We start from the raw sequence: 21,955 nt of genomic DNA, 5'->3' as shown, positions 1-21,955 counted from the left end.
ACAGCTCACCCAGAATCTGAGAACTGCATACAATTTAAGGGATCTGTTAACTGGCTCAGGATCGAAACAAAAGTTTCTGGACATTTAGCCTTATTACATTTTATGGAAAAATTTTTTCATTCTTATTTTATTAAAGACAGCAATCTCTATTAAACTCTAGGCATCAAGGGAAAATAGGACTGGAATGTAGGAGAAGTGGCTGTACAAACCTGGTCTCCTACTTTCAACAGCAGCTCTCAACACTGGTTCCAGTCAAGGCCCTCAGTAGACACATGCTCTGACAATTTCCCTGGTAGTTAGTGGTGTTGAGCACATGTTCATGTACCACTGGTATGTTTTCTTTGAAAAAATGTCTACTCAGACCTCTGCCCATTTTTTTAATGGATGAGTGTTTTTTTTCTACTGAGTTGTATGCATTCCATATATATTTTGGATATTAAATTCCTCTCAGATACATGGTTTGCAAATATTTTCTTCCACTCAGTAGGTTGTCTTTTCATTTTGTTGATGGTTGTTTTTTTTTTGCTGTGTAGAAACATTTTAGTTTGATGTCCCACTTATTTCCTTTTGCTTTAGTTGTCTTTGCTTTTGGTGTCAAATCCAAAAAAATCATTGCTCCAATGTCAAGGAGCCTAACATATATGTTTTCTTCTTGTAGTTCTATGGTTTCAGGTCTTCCATTCAAGTCTTTAATCCATTTTGAAGTAATTTTTGTGTGTTGTTTAAGATAGTGATCCAAGTCTCATTCTTTTGCATGTGGCTGTCCAGTTTTCTCAACACCATTTATTAAAGAAACTGTCCTTCCCCATTGTACATCCCTGGCTCCTTTGTCATAAATTAATTGAACCATACAAGCAGATATATATTTCTGGGGTCTCTTCATTGATCTGTGTGTCATTTTCCCTGCTGATACCACACTGTTTTGATTACCATAGCTTTGTAATAGGGTTTGAAATCAGGGAATCTTACTTCTAGCTTTGATCATCTTCTTCAAGATTGGTTTGGTTATTTGGGATCTTTTGTGATTACATACCTACTTTAGGATTTTTTGTTTTATTGCTGTGGAAAAATGCTATTTGAATTTGATGGAGATTGCATTGACTCTGTAGATTGCTTTGGGCAATATGGACATTTTAACAATATTCTTTCAATACATGAGCATGGACTATCTTTCTGTTATTTGTGTCTTCTTCAATTTCTTTCAACAATGTTTTATTGTTGGTTAGTTTCCAGATTCCAAAAAGGTTAATTCTGACAGTTTTTTTTCAGATATTTAGTTGCTTTAATGGAGGAGCAGACTTTTGGAGTTCTATATGCCACCATTTTCATTAACATAATTACTTACCAATAGTTTTAACATCTACATCAATTTCATTAGAATCCATTTAAGTTTATAGAAAACTTATCCCTTTGAAAGTATACTTTTATTATTTATTATTCTTTTGTTTTAAGAATACTGATAGACATAAAGCCAACTTAAGGAACATTTTGGTATGCAATAGATATAACAATTTTCATTGAGGTCAAACAGTGTTGTACCTTCATATTCTTTTAAATTTATGTTTACATAATTCATTTCAATTAGTATATTAGAATACTTGGTTTGACAACCATTGCTAAAACACTCAAGAGGCATTGCTTTTTCCTACCGATTTATTCATTTGTGCTTTTCTACGTGCATTTATTTACCAATTATTTATCAAGCACCTAGTCCATCAGGCATAGCTATAGGTGCAGGGTATATAGTAAGTAACATATGCTGAAAGTGCCATGATTTTTTTAAATCAACAAATGACTTAAGAAGAAGTTAGACTTAACACTATTGCCAGAGAGAGGTGTATTACATTACCTTGGGACCCAGGACTCCTTTATGGATATTACTACTTTAACCATCAGGTACATAATAGAACTTTGCTAGTAAATACGAAAAGCCACTTCTACCCCAGTACAAGGCCAGAGGTCACATTTCCTTGTAGGTGCAGTCATCCCCTAGGTGTGCTGAAAGTGAACCCACTTCCCCACACTGTCTGGAACTTAGAGCTTGGTGCCCATTCCAGATCCTTCTCTCTACTTCTGTGTTTAAATCCCAACCTGGGACTAAGACCCCCGAATTTTATCCCCAGGCCTCCTTCTTAGCTTTGACCTTTGCCCCATTCTCCAGTATGGCTCATCACTAAGATTCTGGCCTTTGAATCCTAGGGATCCATGGCAGCTATTATAAATCAGAGATGTGATTAAGAGCTGTGGGGCCTGGAGTAAGGCAACCTAGGTGCCAGTACTTACTGCATGTGACTCTGGACAGCTACTTAACCTACCTCAAGAGTAAAATAAAGACAATAATAGGACCTACAATACAGAACTGTGAGAATGTCATAATGACTACAAATCACTGGGTAGAGTGCCTGACACATAGTAAGCATTCCATGTATTGCAATGTGACCTGTCCTTCTGGCTTTGCTTTGATTGCCTTTAATATAAATTGTACTAAAATTAATACCATGATCACTTTCTTGGGGAAGACTTCTCTAATCACTAGTCCAGATCAGCCCTTTTGTTACAAACTCTCATGGAGCCATGCTTTTTCCATGAAAAAGCATGTCCCTAGTCAGGAATTATATACTCATTCTTGTCATCATTTGATTACTTTCTGTCCCCCCCCCACCAGACCTCAAGTTACATGAGATCAGTAACCATGATTTGTTTATAATTGTATTCCCAGAACCTAGAATACCTGGGATAGGAATGAATGATGAAATGAAACATTCACTTTCATTTAAGTAATTAATATGAATCCTGTGCTCAAGTTAATCTATTCCACTTACAACAGACTCCTTTGTTTGACTTGTCTTTCAGTATGTATCTTCTAAACCTTACTAAATCTAACTCTTTATAAGCTCTTTAAATGGTATAAACTACGTGCTTGCATATAGATACAGATAGGTATGTGTATATGTATGTGTGTGCATATATTCATCTTTCACAATACAATATGAATAAATATCCAGTACTAAATAGATGTTGAGCGAATGAGTGAGTGAAAAAAGTCATTGATAATTATGATTCTAGAACCCAGGAACTAATGAAGTTGAAGTTACATGAAGAAATTAGAGGATCGGGTGGAAGGGGAGAAGGGAGGTTATGCAGCTGACCTGGAAAATAATTCTGATACAGCCTCATATGATGTTCTCTTGTTTTTAAAAGAAAGTTTTAGAATTCAGGAAACATATTAGTGCTTGATAGAGATTAATTTCAATTTATCTTGTGAGCTTGAATCATCACTTTGCCTTGTAAATATTTACAATTCTTCTATTAGCTATGCATTCCCTTGACATTTACACTTATTCATCAGCAGCCTCTGTTACAACCTGTAATTGCTAATAATGATGGGCAAAAGCACCACAGCTTGGGGTTGCCACAAGTCACTATGGAAATGACACTTTCTCCTGCTCTTTGTGTAAACAGGTTTTGACTCACTGAGGCAACTCTCCTCCTTAGAAATGAAAGATGAGTTCCAGAAAGTTCCATGTGAAGTTGAATGAAATAGAAGAATCCATTGAATTCCTGCTGCTCTGTGAACCAGGATATTTGGTGCCTTGCCAACAAGGAAAAATTAGGCTCCTCCATGAGGCACAGAGACCCATGTGCTGATGTATAAAACTAGTTCACTCTGATTTTGTGGTCTCAGATGTTAAAGAAAAGTTAGATCGCATTCAGTAAGTAGGCCAGCATTTTGTTAGTTTCCTGCACCAAGGAAAATCAGTCGGCCTCCCTTTTGGAAATCCTAGTCTTGTTTTTATCTTACTTCAAAAATTTACAGATCATTATAAATAAAAACCAACATTTAAATCACACATGAGATTTTGAATACTCAGGACTCACATTCTTCAAATTGCACAATTGTCTGTATTTTCTTCAGTTTTCCCTTCCTTATTCATTAATTACTTCTCATGTGATGGTCTCACAGCCATACAAAACGCACCAGGTCCCAAACTCCAACTATGACCTTTCCTTGCTGATCTGTGCCTCTCTATTCACTGGGTCAATAAATGACTCCCCGTCCAGCTAAGAGACCAAATGTTTGAGAACAATCTTGAAAAGACTGAGGATATAGTCAAGGAGAAAACCTGGAGGCAAAATGTAATATTTGCTGACTAACTCATTCTTGTGTTTGGTAAACATTAGCTTGGTGCTGGGGCTCAAAGTGCAAGGAAGACAAAGCACAGTGCCTTCCTTCAGGGAACTGACCGAATGGCAGAGAAGAGGGACCTAAAACACCTATAAGGGTTTATGCTCTGATGGGACACACAGTGTGCCGGAGAGCACACAGAGGAGCTCAAAGAAGGCCTCCAACAGACCTTCCCCCAAACCCACCTAAATGACTCTTTGTAATCATTTTCGGTGTACTATTTGGGGGGCTCTCTCTCTCTCTCAGATTCTAACTTTTTACTTATAGCCTGTTAAAATTTTCATAGACTGTTCCCTCCACATTCTAATTGGTACCAATATTTTTATGAAAATGAACAGATGCAAAGAATATAAATTTTTCAGCATAGTACCAACATTGGCATGTTAAAATAAAACAGTTTTAATACTTTTTTAATGTATGTAATGAAATTGAAATGTCATGGCATGCTTGGAGGCCTGGAGTCAGCCTCCCAGAAGTCCCCCAAGCCTAAAGAGCCTTCAAGAAAGAATCCATGTTCCCACTGGGGGAGCCACAGTTGTATAAGTCTGATGACCCAGTAGTTACAGAAGCCTATCTGGAGTTGGAGTAGGACCTGGGCAGAGTCTTAGGGAAGAAAGAGCCAGGCATGATGAGTTTGACCCAGGAGCAACGTTTTATCTGTCAGAGAGTATGGAGATTCTAAGCATAGGGTCATTACTGCTAGTGTCTGATTCACCTCTGAGCATGTGTTTGGGTCCTATAGAGAGAAATCTATAAGATGGAAGAAGCTTTTGTACTAAATTTTTATCCTGACTGGAGACTCTAACGGAGGATGTTATGAAAAAGAGGGAGCCCTATATTCAACCTTCTACCTCCCAGCAGGCACTGGTGACTCCCTCAAGTGTTAAGATAAATAGTATAAGTGATTTCTTGGCCTGGAGGAGTGATCAGAAGACTTGGACACCGAGTATTTAGCAAGGAGCACGTGCTCCACCAGCCAGGTCTAGTAGGGTGGCACAAAAATAGCGGCAGAGCAGCCCTGCCCCACTGAGAACCAGAAGGGCTGCCGCTGCAGAGCCCAGCACAACTCCCAGAGTTGTGCCTAGCAGTGACCACGGACATGCCCACGGCGGAAATGGAAAGCAGGTATCACTAACAGGGTGGAAACTTGGTTTGGTGAAGCAACACTGCTACATAGGGATGAACCGACTCCTGGATTCTAGGACACTTTCCCACAGGAGACTCCTAGAAGGACTTGGTTGATGAAGACTTTACCGGGAACTCGAACTCCTGAGTCACTCAAAGGGGGTCAAAGGGGCCAAGCCTGGTATTGGGATTAGAAAACAACCTTTGAGTCTCATATTTCAACAACAGACCATCTGCCCCTCCTCCTCTCCTTCTTCCCTTGCTTCCCAACTCAAATTCCTGTTGCCTCTGAAGGACTACTTATACTTGGTGGAAAGGGGAAACATGCCAGTTTAAAGTTATGGGAAATATGTGCAGGATGGGTAACTGCTTAGCCATTCCAGGAGTATTTGATTAACTCAAATGAGTCTCCTTCAGACAGCATGAAAAGGGGAATAAAGACTTTTAGGCAGTCAGAGAATAGAGAGAAATATTTGTTTATCTTATGCAAACACTGTTAGGATTAAGTGGCAGGACTCAGCAATGAGAACTGGATTAAATGAGCCTTAAACTTCAAGCTCTTTGGAATGATTATGCTATGCAATGTGAAAGGCAGATTTAGTCCATAACGAAGGCTGTGGATGAGACTCATACCACAAGACTCACCCTGTGATATGACACTTTTGACATGGAGCAAAAAGCCACTTTATGCTGGATAAATGGTTTTTGACAATAGTGGCAAATGGCAGAATAATTTTAGACATTTAAGGATGACGAGGATATCTATCCATTCATAATAGTACCTGGTATTTTCATTGTGCTTTTCCATAAAGGGCTCCACACAATTTGAAAAAAAATGATCTCATTTCTCTTTACAAAATTTCAACGAGACAAGAACTTCAGTACGTGATGGATTGACACAGTAGAAGCCTTTCTCTTGTCACTCCTCCCAGTTGTTCTTTGAAGTAGCCGGGGACTCCAATTTATCGTCTGATAAGTGAAGTTTGGTTATACTAGTAGGAAAAGTGATGATGTAGGAAAAAAGATGCTTTACTCACAGAAAGATTTTTTTATAAATATTTATAAATAGACACAAGAAGAGACTTAGATAGGTCTGTGAGGTTTCTATTTATTTTAATGCTTTAAAGGAATGAAAAACTAAAAATACTCATAATTTCCTTCCCAACTCTATGTCCCCTTTTAGAGAACTTTGCCCCTTTTCTTTCCCATAGGGTTGGATCCCACAGTCCTTGCTAAGGTAATGGGTATTTGTGATGCTGGATCTCTGGGCAGAGTCAGCAAATTCCCAGCTGGGGTGAGCATCTGACCCAGCTAGGCTTATTAGATCCTTGCTCCAGGAATTTGGAATAGAGTCATAGCAAAAACTGGAAAGTGGACAGGAACCAAGGTAATTTCTCACTGCCTCTATCTACCTTTCTGGGACCAGGGGGTTTTCCTGAGAGGCTCTAAGTTGGTTTAAAAAGGCAACCTTGATGGAAAACAGCCTAAATATTTACCAATAGGGAACTGATTAAGTCACAGGGCATCTTTATCATGGAATATGCTGCAGTGTGAAAAGAATGAAACTTTTTATGAACTGATCATTCCTGAGGATGATCTCCAAGGTGTATTGTTAAGAAGCAGATGCCAAGTGCAGGGAAGGAGTGATAGTACACCATCATTTGTATTACAAGGAAGGAAAAATATAATATATACCTAGGCATTTACATTTAGTATAATTATTATGTTAGAGATGAAGTCTATCACTTTATTATTTGTTTTCTGTTTGTTCCTGCTGTTTCTCATTTCTCCATTTCCCTTTTCTTATCTTCCTGTGCGTCACTTGAATATTTTTAGGGATTCCATCTTGATTTACTTCTAGTGTTTTGGGTGCATGTGTGTGTAGGAAAGACTTATCACAGTCTACTGATACTGTTTTATCAACTCGAGTGAAATGTAGAAACCTGACTCCCATTTGGGCCCCATTATCCTCCCCAATTTTAGATGTAATTGTCTTGAGTATCAGATGTTATAATTTTTATACCACTCATCATACGCAATTTAGAAAATTCATGAGGAGGGTAATCTATTTTATGAACCCATATTTCTGCATTCTTCATTTTCCTTTCCCCCTTCTTTATGGTCCAAGATTCCTTTCATCATTTTCTTTCTTTTGAAGAACATCCTTTAGCCATTCTTTAAGAGTAGATCTGCTAGTGATAAATTCTCTTAGTTTTTCTTTATCTGAGAATGTCTTTATTTTCCCTTAATTCCTGAAGTATAGTATTACCAGGTACAGAATTCACAAGTTGATAGTTCTTTTCTTTTAGCACTTGAAAAATGTTGTGTCACTTCTTTCTGGCCTCTGTTATTTAAGAAGAAAAATCTGCCGTCATTTGAACTGGTGTTCCCATATAAATCATATGTTGTTTCTTTGTCTGCTTTTAAGGTATTTTCTTTGTCTTCAGTTTTCAGAAGTTTAATTATGATGTGTCCTGGCATGAACTTCTGTAGATTTATCGTATTTATTATTCACTCAGCTTCTTGATTTGTAGGCTTATAGATTTTGCCAAGTTTGTAGAATTTTTAGTCATTATTTCTTTGAATACTCTTTCAATCCCACTCTCTTTCTCCTTTCCTTCTAGGACGCCAATGTTGTAAATGTTTGGTCTTTTGTTATAGGCATACAAGTTCCTGAGACTCTGTTGTTTATTTTCAGTTTATTTTCTCCCTGGGTAAATTCCACTGATCTGTCCTCAACTTTACTGTTTCTATCCTCAGTCATCTCCCTTTGTTACAGAGTTCATTCAGTTAGTTGTAGCATTTCTGTTATTTTTCAGTTCTGTAAGTTCTATTTGGTTCTTTTTTTTTATAACTTCTATTTCTGTGATGAAGTTTCTCATTTTTTTCAATTGTTTCAAGAGATTTGTAATTGCTGAATCTTTTTGATTATAGTTACTTTAAAATACTACATAAATCTAAAATCTGGTTCGGCTCAGTGTGGGAGCCAGGTGATTATCTTTTCTCACGCAAATTGTAATTTTCTTGATTTTTCATACAATGAGTGATTTCATCTGGACATTTTAGCTATTATGTTAGGAGACGCTGAGCCCTATTTATACTTTTTTATTTTAACAGGAACTTTCTGGCTTACTTTTGTGGACTGTGAATCCACTGACAATCTAATAATGTTCAGAGCCTCTATGTTGTTATTTTGGTCCGTTTGGTTTATCACTGGCCTCTGGGCCCCCCACTGGCCCTCATTGGTGCTAGTTCAGGAAATGGAAGGAGCTTCCCTGTCTTGATTGTCTGGCCTTTTAGGTAAGGAAAGGGAACCTCCAAAGCTGCGGAAAGCACTTCCTGGGCTGCACGTTTGTTGAGGCAGAATCCTCCTTGTTAATCTCTCCTGTCAAGTAGGATCTCCTGGTGACAAAGGGGAGTCTCAGGCTGGTAGAAAAGTCCTCTGGCCAGTTTTGTAATGGGAACTTTCAGATGGTCCCCTTTGCTGTTTCTGCTGGGCTTATCTAGAGTTGTTAACAGGGCTTCTGTTCACTCCGGAGGAAGAATAAAACCACCTGGCTGCCTTCCAGTTGCTAGAGTGGGTATCAGGAAAGGCCAGGCCTGGATTATCTTCTCTTGGGTGGGGAGTCATAAGATGCCCCACCACTGTGTTGTTGTCCACTGTATTGATGCCCCTTGGTCTTGTTGTCCCTAAACAATTCATCTTCTCTTTTTACCTTTCAGGGTTCTGTTTTAGTTGTGTCTTGTGCTATTTCCAGGACTTTTTAGTCATGCTTAGCAGGGAGGAAGAGAGAGAGACAAATCCATACTGTACTGCCCGCCCAGAAGGTCTGAATAGATGCTTATAGAGGTATAAGATCTCTCTAGAAAGGTACATGAGGAATTGCTTTCCATGGAGAGAACACTTGGGGATCTGAAGTATGAGAGAGACATTTTCGTATACCTGTTTGTATGATCTTAAAAATAAACATAAAATATAAAAGAAGGAAAAAGGTCTTCTAACTCAGCTTTGTTTTCAAGAGCACAACCAAGGATTGCAGCAGAGGTCAAGCAGCGTATGGATTCAACAGTTGGTAATTTTATTTAATTTCATTGGCTTTTAATTTCACTATGTTTTGTCCGCTTTGATCCAGATCCTTGAATGTAAGAATAATATTCTCAGTAGATTTCTATCCTGCTCATTCACTTGAAATAACTTGCAGAATACAAATGTGTAATTTAAATAGAAGTAGATATGTTTGGCAGCATACTAGTACCCTAATCAGCCGAAAAAATAATATTTGTATGACATTAAAACAAAATTAATAGGAAGATGCTGATTATGTGAAAAGACTCCAGCTTGTAATTATTAAACTTGCAAACAGTTCGGCATAATTAGTGCCTTAATTAGGATATGACCTGAAATTTTAACTTATAAAATTAGTAAAGACAATTTAAAGTCATATTTGTAAAGTAGGTTTTAAAACTTACAAGGTAGTTAGATATCACTTTTTTCTCATTTCAGAGAGCATCTTTGTAGGTACTAAGCTTAGAATACAATTATTTTGATTCCCAACTCCCACTCCCAGCACAATGTCAGAGTCCCAAAGCTTTAAGAGTCAAGTTTAGTGACCCTTAACCAAGGACACACAGGGCCCAGCAGCTCCTGAGCACACTCCTGGACAGCTCTAGAACATGGTTAAACGGCAAAGACACTTTCTTTCCCTAGTACCTTAAGTGAAACATAAACTAGGAGATTGATATTGACTTTGAACAAACTCTATGATTTTAACAGAACTGTCTGGATTCAAATGACAATTTGGTCTTTAACACACGCTTCTTGAAGGCATTTGGGGTCCTACGGTTTACCACATGGTAAAGGTTCCAATCCAAAGCCAAAGAATTTTTCCAGAATTTCTTCCATAAATCACATGTAGTGATTTAGGAAAAAAATAAACACAAAATCCTACCTCTATTCCTTATGTCAAAATAAACTCCAAATTGATCAAAGATTTAATGTAGAAAAGTAAAACCATAAATGTATTAAAATAAATAGGTTAATATTTTTATATTATAATCAAGAGAGGCTTTTTAACCATGAGAGATAAAACAAAAATTCATAAAGTAAATAAATAACAAATTTTTCTACTTAAGAATTCTAAACTTACATATATCAAAAAACAAAAACAAAAATAACTATAAGTTGTAAAATAACAAAGCCATCTAAGAACTAACTGATTAAAAATAAACTTTGATTTGTGTTTTGATTCATTTTTCCTCCTAAAGACACAACTTTATTCCTCAACAAAGAAGGAAATAGTTGAAAATATACATCATAATTTATGTACAAGATAATTAACTATAGGGAAAATTAAAAGAATGTACATGTTGCCCTGACCAGTGTGGCTCAGTGACATGGCGATGTCCCTCAAAGTGAAAGGCTGCCAGTGCCATTCCTGGTCAGGGCACACGCCTGAATTGCAGGTTCCGTCCCTGGTTAGGGCATGTACAAGAGGCAACAGATCGATGTCTCTCTTCCTCTCTTTCTCCTGCCCTTGCCCTCTCTCTAAAATAAATAAATAAATAAAATCTTTTCTTCAAAGAAGAATGTACATGTTTAAAAATAGCTTATGAAGTAATTAAATTAGAGGATAGCCGTAGCATTAAAATCTGAATATTTAATGACGGTAAGATAGTTTCATGATAGGACCTTGTTAAAGTGAAAGATAAAGAATACAGCCCTGGCTGGTGTAGCTCAGTGGGTTGAGCGCGGACCTGCGAACCACACAATCGTGGTTCAATTCCCAGTCAGGGCACATGCCTGGGTTGCAGGTCAGTTCCCAGCAGGGGACTCGCAAGAGGCAACCATACATTGATATTTCTCTCCTTCTCTCCTTCCCTTTCTCTCTAAGATAAATAAATAAAATCTTTTAAAAAAAGAATACAGATGAATCTAATTTGATTTTAGAATGTCTTAACAGAAAAAAGACTAGAAAGAAAAATATTAATAATTATCATTAGAGATAGAATTATGGGTAAATGTTATTATTTTTATTTTTAGTAGTTTCCAAATTTTCTATAATAAGTAAATTATTTTTGTATTCAATCTTGTTTTAATCTCTTGGAGCTTTAAAGAAAAAGACATTTCAATTTTTCCCCAAACAGCTAAGTTGGAACTAGGTCAGGTATGAAAGATCAGAGCTGAAGATTTAAAAGTATAGCACATAATACAGCAATTGCAACAAGCTGCCAGTTTTTTAAATTGCTCTACTAGATTTGTTGTCACTGCGTCACATGGGTTAAATTACAACTCCTAGTAATTCACGGTGAGATATCTCTCTCCTCCCTCTCTTTCCTATCTTTCTCCCTCCACCTCTCTCACCATAGGCTTAGAGTGCAGGCTGCCCTTTCTTAAGGCCCAGCATCATGAGACAGTACTTTCATAAAATCAATGTCTGCCTCTTTATTCCCAACTGCCTGTATTTGTAAAACAGGGAACGTGAATTCCAAAACTGAGTTTACTTGGTCTTAGCAGGAAGTGAATGTCTTTAGTTGGAGGCACTTGCCAATTACAAGACAAGTATCACTACTAGTACAGGAAATGCCATTACTGAATTTCCTTTGTACCTGTAGGTTTTCTTAATTTCTTCATTTGATGCCCCCTTATGCAGACCAAGAACTTCATATAGAGCTTCTCCAGAGGTTGACATAGTCCGCTGTCTTTGGGCAGGGGTGTCACATGCCATTTTCTCAGCTGTAAAACCAAAGAGGGTAGATAGTCATAGAGCTTATGTATACTGGACCCCACTCTCTAAATGGAAAGATAGTTCCTTTCTGACCTTTTGTAAAATGACAATCTGAAGTACATTTTTGTGCCAGCTGCAGAACGTGGGAAGGAATGGGTCAGGATTGCCAAAAGTAGAACTTCATGTAAGTGCTAAAGGCTATAGGCAGCCATGGAAAGGGAATATGGCCTTGCCCACATGGTTAAATAGAAGCAAAATGTTGTCTAAATACTCAGCTAATTCAGAATTGTTGAGAAACTGTACTCACACATCAGCCACATGTGGATTTCTTTTTGCTTGAATTTATATAACTCCTTTTTTGTATGCTTCCCAAAAATCATCCATTTTACCTTGACTCTATTGGCCTAGCCATTGTTAGAACAAGAGTTTAAAAAAATAAAAACAAAAACAACTTTTTGTAACTATGAAGAAAAGAAAAGAAATCCTGGTCTTATCTGGGAGCCAGGCTAGAGCTTCTCTACAGCTATGTGATGCCAGGGGCCCCACAGCGGTCATGGGTTCTGTCCCTGAGATGACTCCTTTCCCTGTGGTCTATCCAGAAAGAGTTCTGCTGTCCCAAGTCCCAAGGAGCCATCTTCCTGCTATGTTCTGCCTCTAAGAGGGGGCACACAGAGTAGCAGGCACACCTAGGGGCATTCCTGCATCCAGTATTTAACCTCTCTAGCCTATTAATGTCTTCAGCTCTAATATAAGGATAAAAAAGCCCACACCATAAAGATATCTTAAGGATTTAGAAATAATGCATATAATGTACCTAGAATAGAATAAGTTCAAAGGAAAAGGTAACTATTTTTATCAAAGGTGGCACAGTGTATAATTCAGGTAGTGCACTGTAATCAGACCCTCTGGGTTGTAATATAGATCTGACCATGACTCAGCTGCATGACCTTCCCTATCTGTAATTTGGAGGCAAAAATGTGCCTAAGCACATGGGGCTGTGGTAAGAATAAAATGAGTTAATATATTAAACAAAAATTGACACCATTATTCATAGCAGAATTATTCCCAAAAGCCAAAAGGTGAAAACAACCCAAATGTCCATAAGCAGATCAATGAAAATGTGCTATGTACATACAATGGGATATTTTTCATGCATAAATTGGAATTCTGACACATGGAAGAATATACATAAACCTTGAAAACATTACGCTAAGTGAAATAAGCCAGTCACAAAGAACAAATATTGTAGGATTCCTTTTGAATGAGGTACTTTTAAAAATCAATTTGTGCTTTTCATTATAATTTTATCGTATACAATAAAATTATACACAACTAACAAATTTTTGTTTTTCCTCTTTTTAATGATTTTTATTGTATTTTTAAATTACCTTTAGTCCTCTTGTACCCACTCCCATGCACACTGTTGTCTGTGTCCATAAGTCTTTTTCCCTTGCTATATAAGGTAATTTGAATAGGCAAATTCATAGAGAAAGAAAGTAAAATAGAGGTGACCAGGGGCTGACAGGAAGAAGGGAATAAAGCGTTGTTGCTAAATGGGTACAGAGTTTCTTTTGGGGAGTAATGAAAAAATTCTGGAACTGTATAGTGGTGAAGATTACATATCACAGTGATTGTATTTAATGCCACTGAATTGTACACTTAAAAATAGTTAAATGGTAAATTTTATGTTATATTTTACCATAAAAGCAAAACAAAAAAAATAACACAAAACTACTTAGATTGCCAGCTCCTCTGACCACAGATTCCTTGAAAATCATCATTCATTTCTTGGTTTGGGGCCTTGTGCAGCAAGTGCCGTGAGTGACTGACTGTGAATGAATGATTGTAGAAGGACCAGAATATGGTGTCAGCGATGTGGAGATATTTATGCTCAATGTAAGCAATCTATAGAGACAGCAGTGGCAGCAGCAGAGCCCAATGGGCATGTCCAGTGTCAGGTGGGCTCAGCTGGAGCCAGCTCCCTAGCTCTGCTCCCAGCAGGCTAATGACCAAACCAACACAGGCAAGAGCAGAGCCTATCAAATGTTGCCTAGTGGGTGAGGATGGTTTTAGAGGCCCCCTGAGACCCCTACATTGAACAGCCAGGGCTCATAACCCTACAGAATTCAATTAAAAGGAACAATGTGAAAAACTTCAAAAATGTTTTTGTGAGCTTTTAGCTTCTAAAAATCAGATCCCGGCCAAAAATCCTATAGCCCTGAAGGTTCTGAGGACAACACTGGCCTACCTGAGGGTGCAACTGTGGCATGGCTCATTGTTCACAACTCATTTAGCTTCTCACCAATGTGGAGGCCCTGGAAGCCAGAGGGGCCCTAGTCCCAGATCCCTGGTTCACACAAGGACAAGAGGAGAAAAAAAAAATCCCAATTTTGCCTGCCACAAAGCAGTATCTAACAGATGTCCATACTGACTGGCAGCCATTCAGCAAATTGTAATAGTTCTTTTTATTGCTGCTCTGTTTTTCTAACTCGCCCATCATACTTTCCCCAGGAAGTAAGCAGTTCAAGGCTTGGGGCTGTGTCATTCATCTCTGTGCTCTGCTCCTGCAGTTCAGCCCTGTCTTGGAACCACAGCCCAGCTGGCTATTCACAACTGAAGGAAAAATTACCTGAGCGACTGACTACCTCCCTACCTCCTTCCCTGTCTTCTCTTTCCTGCTGCAGCTAGGCTCAGGATACTGATGCTCTGCTGCACACATCCACCTAATACTTCCCAGGAATGGAGGCAACAGCAGACTTCTGACAAGTCACACTCTATGTCAAAAATGAATGGGATTTATACCCTGGCTGGTGTGGCTCAGTAGATTGACTGCCAACCTGTGAACTGAAAGGTGGTTGGTGCCATTCCTGGTCAGAGTACATGCCTGGGTTGTGGACCAGGTCTCCAGTTGGGTGCATGCAAGAGGCAACCATTTGAGGTATCTCTCGCACTCTTGCTTTCTCCTTCCCTTCTCCTCTCCTCTCTCTAAAAGTAAATAAATAAAATCTTTTTAAAAAACCACGAAAGGGATTTGGAAAGTAGGGATTTCTGTGTGGCTTGGTAGACAAGAAATGGGGCCACAGTCATTATGTTTGTCCCTCTGAAAATTTAAGTTCTTGCTAGATAGCAAGATCCCCAAAGTCACTAAGAACATATCAACATAGGGATTCAAATGCTAGGACTGTAAAAAATAGAGTTAGAGGCCACCTAAGCCAATTTAACAAATGTCATTTGGGGCATTCTGGTCAGAGGTTATTATGGTAAACACCTTTGATATTACTCTCTTAGCTCCTCCTGTCTGGGGGATTCCTAGGTCCCCACTGAAACAGATGTTTTTCCTGAGACCTGCCTCAGTCTTACCTGATCTTGGTTGGGTAGATCTGATGCAACAGATCGAAGTCCTCCCTTAGGTTTTTTGTTTGTTTTTGTTTTTTGAGGATAGGGCAGTCCCACAGATGGTAAATCCTCTAAAATGTAAAATTTGGGTATTGTTGGCTGGCCTGAAGTGAGACAGACTGAAACTGACTCACAGAAGAGGACAGGTGGGAAGAGATGGAGAGAGAGCCCCAGGGGTCCAGTCCGCAGGTTCCAATTGTTTCTAAGTGCACTTGCAAGTCTTCCCCTCCTACAATTTGTCAATCAGCCCTTGCTTGGAGTGAGCAATAAAATTCCTTCTCATACACAAATTTACACACAGCTTTTCTTTTGAGTGTGCTTTAGCTAGATTTTGGTCAGTGTCAACCAAGACTCCTTAGTGTCATATGCTCTCTCAATTAAACACCAGTAGTGGTTCACTGAATACTCCCAAGCCAGGCTAATCCACTGTGCATTTTTCTTAAATCACTCTATGTACTCCTCTTTTAAATTAAATGTGGCTTCTAGGTACTTGGGAATGAATACTTTGGGGGAATAACAATGATATACTAAGATATTCAAACCAAACAAATTCAGATGTGTTGTGTAGACATTACTAGCATGGCTAGAAGGAGCAGTGATAAATCTGGGTCAAGATGCTTTCATGAAGAAAGTATATAGACAGCTATCCAAGAGCACTTAGAAGAAATAAAAGTATGGCAGAGAGACCTTTGCATTATCAATTTTTCTCTATATTCAGCACTCAAAAAGAAGTTTCCATTTGAGGGGAAATTTTATTTCATCTTCATCCTCTGTATTATGAAATAAAACAGTTGTCAGGGTTCCCATAAATCAACAAATAGTCCTAAAATCAATTTTAACAAGGCACAGACATGCACAATTCCCACTTAGGGAGCATTGTACGTCACAGCCAGCTTTGATTTCTTCTTACTTGGGTCTTGCTGTCACTAATACAGGAAAAATATTTACAGGTTACTGAAGATAGTCTGCTGAACAGATTATGATAATACCCACAGCAGACAATTCAGTTACTTATTCAAAGTCTGCAGTGATTGTGGGCCAAGTCTTTAAGGAAGATTGCAAATTAATATGGGATACAAAACTAAAAGCTAATGATGAAATCAGTGTTCAGGGGTTACATAATTATGGAGTATAGAGGTCAAACAGCACAAGGAGGAATCTTCTGGAGGAAGAGGATTTAGCTTTGTGCCCGAAGGGTCCCAGCATTGTGCTTGGCACATATTAAGTATGTGATAAATGTCTGTTGGGTAACTAAATTAAAAAGTGGTTAACTTAAATGGGAATGTCAGGGAGAACTTTAAGAAAAGATGAAATCTAAGCTGATAATAATACTATCATTTCTGTAAAATTTGACACATCCTTCTATTATGGCCTCTCTGTCTAAGCCTGACCTTGGATCTTCACGGACGTGGTAGCCAGTGAGTCTCTTGATCATCTGTTTTCATATATCAACATGAAGAAGGATTTTCTGGTTTGGGGGAGCTGAAAGAAGAGGGACATTTTGACAGTTTGGGACATTTTTTCCAAAGGCTGCCTCCTTCAAAGTTATCCCAGGTGTGGAACAAGAGAGATGGGGTCAGTTGGGGGCTCCGTTTCTGGAAAACACCACTGGACACAGCCTGGGATTTCTCCTTCCCTGTCCCACAGCCATCCCTCTACTCACTCTTCTTCCCAATGGAAGAAAGGAAGGCAGATTCCATTTCTGAAATAATGTTATACATAGACACTCCACCAATGAAGACAAGGTAACTGGCTATTCCCTGGTTTCATGCATTTTTTTTCAAAACAGCTTTTCATTTATAAATCTAATCACACTGTAATCTGTACCTAAGTGAAATATGGTAGCTGTCTTGCTCTGTGGTATGGACTGAACAATATTCAAAATTGGTTGTTAGAGAGAGTTTGCTAATTGTTCGTTATCTGTATCATCTTCTCTGCCCTATTTTCCAAAGACTTCCTTTCAGACAGATAATGTCTGTTAACTTAAGTACTGAAAAAAGCCCCTTTACATCAGTTTTGGAACACAAGATAAAGAGCTAGTCAATGAGGTTAGCAATTGGATAATTACAAACCGAAACATAAAGGAACCAAAAGACTGCGAGGTTGTTCTCTGTGCATCCAGAAAACCTGCTACGTTTTCTGTTTTCTTGCTGAGCTCTTCCTATATTATTCATATATACAAGATTTAGTTTCAAATTCAAGAGAGCAATACATTGAAACCCTTGGTTGTTTTAATGTGTGAAAATATATTATGCCCTGAGAACGCACTACAGAGTAATGTGAAAACATCCCCTAAAATCTCTCCTTAAATAACCTTAAGTAATGGAGTCATACCCTTATTTGATTCCTTATATAAAACATAATTTTTATGGATTCTTTTTCTGTAGCCTTTTGAATTCTAATATTCCTATGAAAAATTCAAGTCTTTATTATTTATTCATAGTCTCTCGTCTGTAAGCTATCCAATAAAGTCATATAAAGTTATTAAGTAATTTAATTTTTATCATCCAGTACATGATACTTAATCTTCTGAACTTAGATATGTTCTAGCTTCATTACAGTTCATTAACATCATAATTTCTTAAAGCATTGATCACTACACAGTCACTACCAAACCATATATGGCTCGCCTGTCCTTTGGTAATAGATATAACTGAAAGAAGGTTCAGCATTCCAATGAAGATGCATATCCATTTTAAATAAATACATAGTTTAAAGGTTCTAATTCCAGAAGTTCTACAAATGCTGTTCTAAAATTTTCATGTTGATGTGAAATGTTCCTCAAAGCAAAATGTTCACAGGAAATGTGAACATGAAATGTTCAAAGCAAAAGAAGCTTCATCTATATCTATTATGTGAATTCTGAAAAATGGGGGAAAAATCAAAAAAGTCTTTCTTGCAGGGTCCCTTCATAGCTGAGGAAAGGAATATGGGCAGGAGAATTGACCATTAACCATAGCAAAACCGCTTTTGATGGCTTGGGTTGGGGAAACCAACATGCTCAGCCATTTAGTTATTACTTCTGCAATTCCTCCATAGGGATCTATTTATTAGACCAAAATCTCCTTATTCAAATCATATATCTTAAAGCTAAACACTCCTCCAAAATGCTAATTCTATGAGTTAAAGTAATAATTCTTCCTACCATGATTCCATATTTGCTACTGAAAAATAATTATCTCTTAATTGCACTGGTATTTATATAAACAGCAGCCTAACCACAAGACTTGCAACTCAGAATACTTAAATAATCCACAATACCTGTTCCTGTGACTCCAATTCTGTGTTCTCAATCTGGAACAGCTTGATGTTTTTAACTGGTCTGGAAACAAATGTGCAAAGAAATAAAGGGAGGCAAAAAAGAAAGATGTCCCATACCTGTTCCACTGTTTCAAAGCAAATGGCTGTTCCTTTCCATTGTTCCCATGCAGAGTTAAGCGGGTCAATGGAGTCAAGTTACTTTGCATTTGTTACTCTATCAGCCAATTGGTTATCCCTCTGGAAAACATAACAAAGAGAGAATAAAACATGCATGACCATAAAGGTTGCCATTACAAGGCATCTAGTGATACCAAAATACCTGCTACAGCTAATTTGCTCCTTAGTCAACTGGCACTTGGTTTAACCAAACACTGTAATGGAACTGCCTCTAGATTCCACCAGAACTTTCAATTTAAAAAAATATGCTAATCTCCTGACATGCACAGTGAATTCTTTTAATATTTTTATTGGGATGCAACTGACAAAACATTATATTAGTTTCAGATGTACAACATAATGGTTGATATTTGTATATATTACTGAATGATCACTATAATAACTGTAGTTAACATCAATCACTATATATAGTTACAAAATTTTTTTCTTATGATGAGAATTTTTAAGATTTATCCTCATAGCAACTTTCAAATATGCAATATGGTATTAATATTGTCACCATACTGTATATTACATCCCCACAACTTGTTTTATAACTGTAAGTTTGTACTTTTTTACTCCCTTCACTCATTATGCCCAACCCCCAGCATAATGGGGGGGCCCAACTCCTGGCCCCCCATCTCTGGCAATCACCAATCTGTTCTCTGTATCTATGAGTTCTGTTGTTTTTAATGTAACATATGAAAGAGATTATATGCTATTTGTCTTTCTCTGACATTATTTACCATACTGCCCTCAAGGTCCATCATGTTCTCATAAATGGCAAGATATTCTTTTTCATAGCTGGTTGATACTCCATTTTATATATATACACATATAACATATACATATATATATATACACATACATATATCTCATATATACATATATAAGAGGTCTGTCTGGAAAAAGTCTAGAATGGTTTGTGCGATATTGACATAACCTAACAACCAAGGAGAGTGGACCAGAATGCACATGTGTGAACAATGATGACTTTACTGTACCAGTCAGTGGGGGTTGTAGACACTGTTGAGTGAGCTTGTGTACTGTGTGGCTCACATTTGGAGTGACTGAGTGAGTAGAGCAACAAATCTGCATCAGATTTTGCATTAAGCTTGAACATTCCTCTCAGAAACTATTTGGATGATTCAGAAAGCCACAGTTATAGGCAACTGGTGATTGGCAGCTTCATCATTACAATGTACCTGCTCATGCCTCACAGTTCATGTAGAGTTTTTTTTGGTGAAACATCAAATGACCCAGGTGACTCTGCCCTCCTACAGCCTGTATGTGGCACCCTGTGACTTCTGGCTTCCCAGAACTAAAATCACCTTTGAAAGAGAAGAGATTTCAGGAAAATACGATAAGGCGGCTGATGGCAATTGGGAGAAGTATGTGAGGTCCCAAGGTGCCTACTTTAAAGATGACTGAGGTGTCATTTTCCTATGTACAATGCTTCTTATGTTTTCTTCAATAAATGTGTCTATTTTTTATATTGCATGGCTGGATACCTTCTGGACAGACTATATATATATATCTTTATTCATCCATCCATTGATGGACACTTAGGTTATTCCCATTTCTTGACTTTTGTAAATAATGCTGCTGTGAACATAGGGGTGCATATATCTTTAAAAATTAGTGTTGGAATTTTTTTTAGATAAATACCCAGAAGTGGAATTGCAGGATTACATGACAGTTCTATCCTTAATTTTTTAGGGACCTCCAAACTGTTTTCCATAGTGGCTGCACCAATTTGTAATCCCACCAACAGTACACAAAAGATTTTCTTTTGTCTACATCCTCAGCAGCACATCATTTCTTACCTTTTTGATAATAACCATTCTGACAAATGTAAGGTGATTATCTCACTGTAGTTCTGATTTACATTTACTTGATGATTGGTAATGTTGAACACCTTTTAATGTACCACTTGGCCATCTATATGTCTTTTTGGAAAAATATCTATTCAGGTCCTCTGCCCATTTTAAAATTTGTGTAGGGGGATTGCTGTTGAGTTATATAAATTCTTTATATTTTGGGGCTATTAAGCCTTTATCTGATACATGATTTGGAAATATTTTCTTCCATTCAGTATGTTGCTTTTTCATTTTATTGGTAGTTTCCTTTGATGTGCAGAATCTTTTTAGTTTGATGTCGTCCTACATGTTTATTTTTGCTTTAGTTGCCTTAGCTTTTCATGTCAAATCCAAAATGTTATCTCCAAGACCAATGTCAAGGACCTTACTGCCTATGTTTTCTTCTGTGAGTTTTATGGTTTCAGGTTTTACATTTAAGTCTTTAATCCATTTTGAGTTGATTATTGTGTTTGATATAAGATAGGGGTCCAATTTCATTCTCTCACATGTAGCTGTCCAGTTTTCCCAACATCATTTATTGATGAGATGGTCCTTTCCCCATTGTATAGTCTTGGTTTCTTTGTCATAAATTAATTGGTCATACAAGAGTGGCTTTATGTCTGGGCTGTCTGCTCTCTTTCATCTTTCTGTCTGGTTACACTGCCAGTACCATACTGTAATGATTACTATAGATTTGCAATATAGTTTGAAATCAGGAAGCATGATTTCTCCAGCTTTGTTGCTCTTTTCAAGATTGCTTTTGCTATTCAGGGTCAAAGTGGTCCTTTTAAATTTTACTTTCTTTGGGTTGATTGCTTTTAAATTACTGCAAAGACCATGTAACATTAATTTGGAGGAACCTGTAATTTCTCACTACATAATTCAACTGTTTTTATATCAGAACATTTTTACCCTAATCTTATTCAAGAGGCATTGGGTCACAGTTACCTCCATCTTAGTCAAAGTGACTGAGGGAGTTTTAAGAATTAAGAAATCTCTGGAATTTGACACAGTGGGGTCTGGCTCCGAAGGCTGAGCAGAGTTTAAGTGTGTTGCTTAGTGTGACAGGTAGCAAAGCCTAGGTCTACTTTGTGTGAACTTTTCTAGCTGGGAGTACTGGGATATACATGTAAAGGAATGTAAAGGCTATTTCTCATAGATCCTGACTTCCAGCCAGAGTTTAGGAAGCAGTCCATCATTAAGCAGAGAAATAGGGTAGGGGGTGGGGGGACTAAAGACATTTGGAA

At 37.8% G+C, this 21,955-nt stretch overlaps 1 protein-coding gene across 1 annotated transcript in view; it reads right to left on the bottom strand.

Annotated features, from left to right (window-relative positions):
* DNAJC5B (DnaJ heat shock protein family (Hsp40) member C5 beta) overlaps positions 1-12,036 on the bottom strand; it is a 52,246-nt gene extending 40,210 nt beyond the window's left edge. The window contains exon 1 of the mRNA XM_037058218.1: positions 11,918-12,036. Coding sequence (XP_036914113.1) covers positions 11,918-12,036 — 119 coding nt within the window. The remainder of the gene's footprint in view (positions 1-11,917) is intronic.
* Positions 12,037-21,955: the final 9,919 nt, after the last annotated feature.

The sequence above is a fragment of the Sturnira hondurensis genome, unplaced genomic scaffold (genome assembly GCF_014824575.4).
Source record: "Sturnira hondurensis isolate 20B ecotype Veracruz unplaced genomic scaffold, ASM1482457v3 Scaffold0010128, whole genome shotgun sequence".
NCBI classification, from domain to species: domain Eukaryota; kingdom Metazoa; phylum Chordata; class Mammalia; order Chiroptera; family Phyllostomidae; genus Sturnira; species Sturnira hondurensis.
The sequence above is the reverse complement of the archived record's forward strand: the minus strand, read 5'-3'. Positions and strand labels throughout refer to the sequence as shown.